The sequence below is a fragment of the Urtica dioica genome, chromosome 7, assembly GCF_054948205.1.
Source record: "Urtica dioica subsp. dioica isolate 48M chromosome 7, U.dioica_male_clone48M_v1_H2, whole genome shotgun sequence".
Lineage (NCBI taxonomy): Eukaryota > Viridiplantae > Streptophyta > Magnoliopsida > Rosales > Urticaceae > Urtica > Urtica dioica.
In genome coordinates, this window is record NC_142762.1 from 41,720,925 (window position 1) to 41,731,236 (window position 10,312).

Below are 10,312 nucleotides of genomic sequence, written 5' to 3' on the forward strand. Positions count from 1 at the left end.
GAAGTTGAAGTGAAAGAGAGTGAGAAAGTAGGGAATGAGAGTGAGAGATAAGATTGAGTTAAAATTTGAAAATTATATGTCAAAAGCCATTTTTGTCATTTTGCACATAGTTTTCAAATTAATTTCATTTACCCATTTAAAATGGAATTTATATTCATTCAACACAAAGAAAATGAAATTAAATACGCTGCTAAAAATTATAACTGTACTTGGAGTTGGTATCTTCATACTATCTTAGATTAAGATAATATTTTGGGAAAAGACTGTTTTGTGACAATAGGTCAGTACTCAATTTTGTTACAATATTATAACAAGATCATTTTTATTTTTTTTGAAAAATGCACGAAACTTTCCATTAAAACAAGGGTAAAATACTCATTGATACAAGTGAATAAAATCTAAGATACAATACGGACTGAGGTCGGAAATATCTAACAATAAGTGCAGATGTTCGCTCGTCTTGTGCATACTTCCAACATAATGAAGGATCTAGCACATGAGTATTCGAGCAATTTGACTCTTTTGAAATACCTCCAATGGTTAATGGAGAGATCCAAGCAACGGTGGTCCGATAACCGTGAAGAAGATGGCTCTTCAACCCGCACAGACAAAAATCTAACATGAACTCTACAACGGGATAGCAGGAGGCGACTAATCCGTCCCCAATCCAAAATAGAAAGAGTACAATAAGACAACAAAAAGTACTGACAAATAAAATCAACATAAAAACATGGACATAAAATAAAACGGATCACAACACCGGTATTTTTTTTCGTTGACCAGTGAGTGAGAGAGACATGGATCCATTGACCCACATGCTTTCTCCATGAAAATCGCCCGCAACACCACCGCACATCAGAGCACATGTCTGACATCTCCGTGCCATCTACAACGGCTAGGCTCCGCGCGTACATCTCTCGTCGGAACACCGCAATCGACGAAGCCCACCATCACAAGACCGCCGGCAGCAACCGTCGCCACAAACACGCCGGCAAATACCATCACGCTATCGTAGTACATCGCATATTGGCTCCAACGCTGCAGATCTACGGTCCACCGTTGTAGCTGACACCATACGTCTCTCTTCCTCCAACCGCTCAACATCCGCCATGTCAATATACGGAATCCCCAACTTTGTCACCTCCCCCGGCGGCGCTGGTTTTTATTTTAAACCCTAGTGAGAAAACGTGGTTTTTATTTTAAACCCTAGAGAGAAAACGTAGAGAGATTTTTTTTAGATATGCCTGTATATATAACAAGATAATTATAGATGGGTGTTTTTTATAGAAAAAAAAAATGCCCGAATTTAGTCCATCTCCATATTATCTTAGTTAAGTCGGCATATAAGAAATACTTGGCACTCAGTCGCATAGCAGCAATGGACAATCAAGATCTTTTAAGGTTCATACTTCATACGATACAAAACTTTTGAAATAATTTAAAACTACGCTACTGCCAAAGGAGTTTCCAACAAGCGCCAAAATCTCCTCTCCGCATTTTTATTCCACCAAAACAAAACTCTAACAACTAACAATACGCATAAATAGAGATAAAAGGCAATTTTTTTTTCTTCTCATGGAATACGCAACCAGTTTATCTTGCTGGTGAGTCGTCAGTCACTTCTTTCCATGTCAAGGACGAACATTGCTGTCCAATTCAAAGCGCAACAAACAAGAAGTTACTTTCAGCTTCAAAATCAAAACACAGCAAAAATCTTATCAAAAGGAGAAAAAATTTAATTTACCACATTTAGAGCTCGTCTTTGGGTGATTCTTCCTTCACAACCTTCTCCTCTACTTTAGTCGTTTCAGTCTCTGTCTTGTCTTTGGTGTTCTCGATGAACTCAATGATAGCTTCCTTTGATCTGTCACCCTCGAACGAGGTAATCTTCCCACTGGCTGATCGGAAATACAAAGTGGGGTATCCCTTTACGTCAAAGTCCTCTCCAACGACATCGTTCTCTGTAGCATCCTGTGATAGACATAATAATAATAATAAAATAAGATAAAAGTGGTGAGTTAAGATCATAACAAATTTCATACACGAAGAAGAATTTCACAAAAACTTACAAGCTTTGCAATAACAACGCTGGGATCGCTTTCGAAATGTACGGCTACTTCGTCCAAGATCGGGGCAAGCTTCTTGCAGTGTCCGCACCATGGAGCGTAGAATTCGAGCAACACTGGACACAAAAAATTGATTCTCTTAGTTTTGATTAAAGAGGATCACAATCGATTTCACAGCAAAGCCAATCGTATTAGAGTTACGCACCGTTTTTGCCGGACTTGTAAACAATATCCTGAAGGGTGTCGGCAACAACCACTTTAACGGGCTCATCGTTTGTCTCGGGGATAGCCTGGGACTTCTTGTAGGGTTCAACCTTGCCGTCCTGCGGTTAATTTTCAGCCACAAAAATTTAGACATCATAGAATAATTTCAAAAGAAAAAAAAATGATAATGATATGGTTTCCTTTTTGCATTACCAAGTAATCTTTAATCCAAGGTGCAATGTCATCAGCCTTCAGATTTGCCTTCAAAAACTTTGTAGCATCATTCGTCTGCACGACCATCAATGGGACTTGGTCTTCTTTCAATCCAAAGTACTGCCATATAGATCAACAGAACAGTCGAACATCAGTAAGATACATGAAGTTATTGTGCTCTACTTGACAAATTCGACTTGAAGGGATGTTTGTTCACCTGTTTGCGTGAAAGGACTAACTATTATCACTGGTAGTTATTTGCATGAAAAATCATAGGAAAACCCAGAAAAGAGTAACCAACCTGGAAGGCACCTTGACTGGCGTCAAGGTCTCCGACAAGAAAGCTGATTTCGTTGTTCTTGTAATGCTCGGCAACTTCACGAACTTTAGATTTAAAAACAGCAGCATCAGCGCCGCTGAGGTTCATGAACAACATTGCCTGCAAGAACCCAAAACTTCTATAAGAAAGTGAGTCTGAACATAAGAAAATCAAATGAAGATTGATATCTGTCCGAAGACACCCACACGTGGGTTTGAGCAATCAGTGGCACAACAAACAGCTATGAAGATCATACGAGTAACTCATTGATTCATCACCGCAAGTAAAGTTCTTCTCAAAATAAAAATACATCCAACGACGACACCCTTAAACACAGCTGCTAAGAGAAAAATTGACATTCGACACACACAAATAGATCTTGCCACATTCCCGAACTCGAAGGTAATTTCAGAATAGAGAACTCTGTGAAGACAAAAAGAGTAATCGTCCAAGAATTACCTTGGCGTTGGGGTTGTTAAAGAATTTGATAACAAAAGGGTGACTGCTGGGATCATTGATGAACTCGGTCACCAAGGGCACGCTAGACACTTCAATGAACTTTGTCATGGCATCCAAGTCGAAATCCTACATCAAATATTGCGCATAAGCGATTTCATTAATTTTAAGAAGTCTACCAAACAAACATTGTAAGAGTTCACCAACATCTAACATCATAGAGCCAACAATACCTTGGAATCAACAAAGAGTTCATCAAATGGCTTGAACAATCTAATCAAAGGCCCAGAAACCGAGGATTCACCACGGGGAAGGTGCTTGGCATCCAATGTATGACCGAATTCATAGTCAGACCGCAATTTCTCGGCCAAAGCCATGAACTTCTCAAACTCCTCTCCGGCGAATTTTGGGAACACACCAACCTGCAAATAACTCATTATAATTAGGCATACAATGATACTTATGCCATTCAAACAGTGCAAGCAACATAAAACTTACAACGGCAATCTTCTTGTCAACAACAACACGACCAGCATCATCAGCCGACTTGATCTCAGCAGAGGCAGGACCGCTCTGCTTCTTCAAATACTCAACGATACCCTCTGCTTCACGCGGTCCATTGAAATCCTGAATATTCTTTCCTTTATTTCTCAGAATCTTAATTGTGGGGTATCCCTTGACTTCATACTCCGTGGCCAAGGCTTTGTTGAGTTCCTCGTCGGCGTTAACTTTAGCCAATGCAACCGGAGGCTCATGGGTGCTCAAAATAGATGCAGCTTTTTCATACTGCCAGTAAGAAAAACATGTAACGATTTATTAGTTAATTTTATGAGCCTATTACTTTATCAAAATCAATTCCTGTAGTGTACAAAATCAAATAAATAGTTCAAATGGTCGTTCACCTCTGGAGCGAGACTCTTACAGTGGCCACACCTGAGAAGATAACGGCCAAAATATCAATTAGGTACCACCATAATCATTGCTCGTAAGTGAATTAGTAAAAAATAAATAAAAAAATAAACAAACTCAAGAACAGCATAAAAAATCTTAAAATGATCCGGTCCAAAACATTACTAATAAAGCTATGTAAATAGGCCATTATAACAATCGTAATTCGGTAATTATTAGGTACTTGTTTAGCTTCACAAGATAGATTGGCTCACTTGTCGAACAGTGAGCCAAACTTAACAATAAAAGTAGTAATTTTGTGTTCTTTAATTAGTCCTACCAGAATCATTTGCAGTTTCACACATTCAAATAGGAGGAACAAAACTTGACGATGGTCAACAACTTTTGCATGTACGAAAGTTTCAAGCTTTATTTCCAAACCGCTTAGAAATAACAGCATATTACGATCAAAACATCAAAAGTTCAATTTAACATCACAAATAATCACTTAAACATAAGTTATTGAAATATAGATAACAAATACGAATCGAAAACCAGATCCGCAAAACATGAAAAGCATAATTGACCGATCAAACGACGATCGACAAGTCTACAGTTAAACATATGAAAGAAAGGAAATCCATACCACGGAGCGTAAAACTCGACAACGATGAAATCGTGTTTGCTGATAGTGTCGTGAAAGTTCGAGTGGTCCAAGGTTAGAACGAATTCCTTCGCTGTCTCTGTCTCTTCTGCGGGAACGGCGGGATCGGCCGAAACTTCGGGATCGGCGTTCAAAGTAAGAGAAAGGAGACACCAGATCGAAAAAATGAGGCACGAAATCGAAACCCTAGAAGCCATTGCTGTTTCTTGCTCTATAATCTCCGAGATGTTTTGTGTTGCGAGAAAGAGTCTCTCCAGTGTGTTTTTAAGGAGACGAGAGAACAGAGATAAATAAATAAAGAAATAAAATACTTGTCACGGACCCGAACACGTGACACTTCAGACATACGAGTGCCGCGATTCAGCGCAACTCGCTCTCCGTGTGGCTGAGAGCCACGTGGAAGGATATTATTGGGTAGACTTCGTCACTGGTTTGCTGTGTTGGATATAACGAATTTTCTATTTTCAGTGAAAGGGATAAACACGGAAATTATTATACCAGATCTTAATAAATATTAATTTTATATTGAAGGTTATTAAATAGGAAGGAAATCAGTAATCAATTCAATGGCGATCGTGATTTGAAAAAGAAAAAAATTCAAGGCCAAAAGATTATGGTAAAAGAAGTTACTTCTTTTCAATTTTTTTACTTACTTTATATGGAATATCTTTTGATAGAGAAAATAAGTGCACAATTTTTCACGTAAACTATATTTTGGAATTTATTTTGTGAGGGAATATAGAAATAAATATCATGATATACGCAATGATGATGTAGTTAAATAATCAATTTAAAATTATGAATTTGTAAAATAGTTAAGATTTGTCTTAATTGAGCGAAATAACTAAAATGTGCAGCAATCATGTTTTAAAAAAAAAATTTGACCTTAAAATTAATTTTTTTGAAAGGGATAAATTATTTATAATAATCGTCAAAAATTTTAATCCTGACTGTTATAAAATTTTGAAAATGTAAATTTGATTATTTTACTGAAAAGTTGAAACTTTGCCTATTTTATTATTCAATAAGTTTCAAATGGTTATTTTGTACAATTTTTCCTTTGCATAATGCAATTTCACATCACTTAAAAATAAAATAAAAATTAATCTCACTTAACAAAATTGGGGGTGCAGAACCGTATACATTTTGGGTAAATATTTGTAATAAAATTTTACAAAATAAAAAGTATCGTATTACATGTTCTTCTGGAGAAAGAACCAAAATATATATATATCTTATTTTCTGTTCAAGATCCTATAAGATTGCAACATGTCAGCTTATTGTAACGCCAAGTTATGAGCTAACAGCCAATAGCAATTCAATACCACGTCAGTCCAATAAGAAACAAAAAAAATAAGAAAACTGAATACCTCGTCGTGAAAATTGAAACTGATAAATAATCTACACATTTATCTCCATTCTTTATATTTGAATCGATTTTTTTTTTTCATATTTGTAAGACAAGCTAGAATTTTTTTAACCACTACAATTTGAAGCTATAATAATTTTAAACCGAATGTTTACTTTACATAATTATTTACATTATAACAATTATTTTAAAGTTTTGTTACGTACTAAGTATTTAAAGCAAGAAAATAAAATATAAAGTAGTAAAACATTAAAAATAAAAAATAAAAAAAATAATGTGAGAATAAAAAACTTGAGAATATGCTCAGGAGATGATTTAAGAGATATAAAATAAAGATAGATTCAGATATTTTAAGGGGAAAAAAAAATATATTGCCTCTTGCTTTCTACTTAATGATTGATGAGCTTTTTGTACCTTTTATTTTTCGTTCATAATTTGTTTTAAAGCTTCTATTACTTTCTTTATCCTTTTGTTTAGAGCACTCTATCCATTCCACACCATCCACTATGTTGAATTTGATGCTTTGGAGCACGTTTTTGAAATTTTGGCGAAGTTAGGTGAGTGAACCGTGAGAGAGAATGTCATTTCTGTATAATTATATGATACAATACATTATCACTTAAAAGAGTAGTTGGTGTGATAAATTCAAAATCACTATACGAATATATTATTTATTATTATCAAAATGGCTTTTCACTTGATATATTAACAAAAAGCTAAACAAATATTTTTGAACATAAAATGAAGCGCCCCCACCGATATTTTTGCCATGCGAGGTGTGCCGCTTGCTTCTCCGCATCGTCGTTGAACTCGTTAACGCGTATAAAAATAAACACTCCATCGCATCGATGTCGATATATTATGGAAATCACTTTCATTATTCTCATGAATCGATTCTGAGTCCAAAACATGAATTGACGCATCTAACGCTTTGATTTTTGTCATCACACTTCCACCAATCTTCCATACTTGCTCGAGTAAGGTGCTACTCTCCCAAAGTCCGACGGATTGTCATAACCTTTTTGTTTCCACAAGTTGCAAACTTATAGGTACGCATTTGCTTGGAACCGTTTGCTCAATTAAGATTGTATAATAGTCAAATTGGTTATTTTGAAACACATGGTCGAAAATTCGATTGAGAAAGATCATTGAGTCATGACTTAGAATGGGCCTTTGCAGGCTCAATTCTATTCCACATAACACTTTGGTTTCTTATGGTCTGTTGCATGTAAACCTGAACGAATTATCAATCATTGTCGTTTTTTTTTCGGATTTAGCACAATTCATCAGTTGGTTGGTTTCAGATTCACCCTCAAATATTTTATTCCCTAACCGTTATGGCTACCTAGTGTTATTTTTTTTGAAAAAATCAAACATATGTCCTTACAATTGCACGATTCAAATTCAAAATCCCCACTGACTCTTTACCAACCTGCAATGGCTACTATGGTTGGCCACTGTATTTTCCATATGTTTATGCTCGTCGAGCCGAAACTCAAAACCATGCACCAAATTCAACCTCTAAGAGACAATTTATAGCTTCGCACTCAATTCATGTATGTAAGCTATTTGTATTGTAAATCAATCTATACTCGCCTTACCTCCGAAGGTACAAAATGCCCCTGGCATACTAAACCATCAGTGGATGCCTTAACTTTGAATCTCGCAAAATTCATAAATATGAATTCGCTCATGCCCTCCCAATTGAGTTCGATCACCTCCCCAAGTAAGGCCATTTGTCTCCTGATTATTTTTGTAGTTACCATTTTAGGTGGGTAAGAATTTAGATCTCCTTCAGTTCAAATACTCGAGAGAGACCATGGTTTAATAGGAACCAATCCTTGATCAAAAAATAGACTCATAAAAAATACCTCTATTTGAAAAACATGTTTTTTTTTAATCTCTTACCATCAAAATACATATATCAATGAGCTTCTATGAAATGGTTTCACGGGATTCAACCAATTGTCTTGATCGTGGGATATATAAGATGAGTTCTTATTTGTCTTCCATAAAGAATATTAGTACAATTGCAAAGAGAGTCTCTTTGCAATTGTACTTGATTGCATGTCTCCGTCGGTTGGTCCTGCTTCTTTCAATATAACAAGAAGAATGGTTTAGTGCGAGCAATTTCTATTAAATAATCTAAATAAAAAAATGAAATAATCTAAATTGAAACACGTTAGTTAAAACTTGAAACTCAGAAAGAAAGGGAAAAAAACCCTATAAGTAAAATTTAGAAGACAATTCTCATATACATATACATATAAAAAATGACATATACAAACAAGATAGCCGACACATGAAAAAAAATAGTCTTAACATTAATAAAATATTAGGACACATTTGTCACATTAATACAAAACTATTAAGAATGACGGATAGATCTCTGATACTAAAGAGTAGAGGTGTGCATGAGAACCGACAAACCAAACAATCCGATCATCCAAACCAAACTGCATTATTTTTTAACCCGCTCCATTACAACCCGAAGAAGTTCGGGTTGAAACCAACCCAACCCGCAAGTGTTTCGGGTTCGTTTGGTTTTTTATCGTCATGAGATTGGGTTGAACCAAACCAACCCGATCATGTTAAAGTAAAAAACATTTCTCTAGAAAAATGAAAAATGTTATCAAAGTAAAATAAAAAATACACCATATGGTTTATGGTTTTAAAATGAAAATATAAATGCATTTTTAAATTAATTAAATATTTTGTAGGTGTATCTTTATCTTCATTCGCGACAGTTGACAAATAGATAATATAAGTAGACTCGATATGATCGCAAAGACTTACTTATATTAGTTTGTATAATTCTTTTTTCTTTTTTTTATTACTTTACAAATTTTTCATGAGGTCTAGATTTTTATGGAGTATGAAATTTGAGATGAGACATAATTTGTTTATTTTTTATAAATTTGATTCAACGGTTCTATTTGTACATTTGTTGTGACAAATTAATCCGAACAAACCGACTTAAGCCACCCCAAATAAATCAAACCAAACTAACCCGATTAATATCGGTTCGGATTAGTTTGGTTTCAGTACCATAAACGGTTCGGGTTGGGTTATAAAAATGACAATCCGAAGATTTCGGATTGAGTTCATGAAATGTACAAATCTGAATGATCCAACTCGCTGTACAGGCCTACTAAAGAGAGTAGAGTAGTTTCAAAAAGTTGTTAATTTTATTAATATACTATCTGAAAATAGTCATTTTTTTAGGCTCACGCGAATCCCAAATACATGTAACATAATCTGAGCTAAAGATGCTCTACCTCATTTCTTCTTTTTAATTCATCCTTATCAGCTCCTAACTTACATATTAGTATGTTGTATATTTTTTTTTAAAACATTAACGTGACATACGTATAAATAAATAAAACCGAACAGATGTATTAGTTTGATTTGAATATTTACGTATTCTGGTCTCTCTTTTTTTTTTTTTTACTTTATGATATGTGCTTAAAACTACTTTTATTACGAACCAACAACGTTTTTTAAGTTAATTAACTATTATTTTTCTTAACGTTTACAGTAAATTTTTTTTACTGTTTCGAGCTTAATTAACTTTATTTATTCTTTATAAGAAAATAACTATTTACTGTTTGAAAAAAAAATTAAGAGTTACTTTTGTAATTTACCCAATATCTATAGGTAGAAAAACTGGAATATGCAGAACCAACATCCCCATTAAGCTAAAAAGCCCAAAATACAATGAGAAGGATGCTGAATTTGACTTGCACGACCCTATTGTATTGAAATTAATTGATGCAGTTATTTATAGGTTTATGTTGGTTAGAACTCTAGTTCTTTCCACATTGATATCTCACTGATGGCTCGGCGAAGACCCAATTCTAGCTTGAGAGTTGTAAAAATAGCAATAGCTGGTTTGCATATGCGAATATTCGTGGTAAAATTACATAATTAGTCTAAAATATGCGTCATTTTCCATATTTCACTCATGTTTTCTAAACATTTCGACAACTATTTTTCTTTTCTCCGGACAAAAATAATCTCATGTTCCAAATCTGATTAATAATTATTGAAATTTGATCAACAGTTATTAAAATTTGATCAACAGCTATTGAAATCGGGTCAACAACTATTGAAATATAGTTAATAGTTTTTGA

The 10,312-nt window shown here is 34.6% G+C and overlaps 1 protein-coding gene across 1 annotated transcript; it reads right to left on the bottom strand.

Moving 5' to 3' along the window:
* Window positions 1-1,370: 1,370 nt before the first annotated feature.
* LOC149391687 (protein disulfide-isomerase-like) lies at window positions 1,371-5,090 on the bottom strand. The gene is made up of 11 exons (XM_089618859.1): window positions 4,793-5,090; window positions 4,161-4,191; window positions 3,757-4,044; window positions 3,492-3,680; window positions 3,262-3,387; window positions 2,785-2,922; window positions 2,484-2,603; window positions 2,272-2,389; window positions 2,070-2,182; window positions 1,745-1,971; window positions 1,371-1,647 (listed from the first exon to the last, which is right to left on the bottom strand). Exons 1-10 carry the CDS (start codon window positions 5,005-5,007, stop codon window positions 1,750-1,752), a joined length of 1,560 nt encoding a protein of 519 aa, XP_089474985.1. The 5' UTR covers window positions 5,008-5,090; the 3' UTR covers window positions 1,371-1,647; window positions 1,745-1,749.
* Between the last annotated feature and the right edge of the window lie 5,222 nt (window positions 5,091-10,312).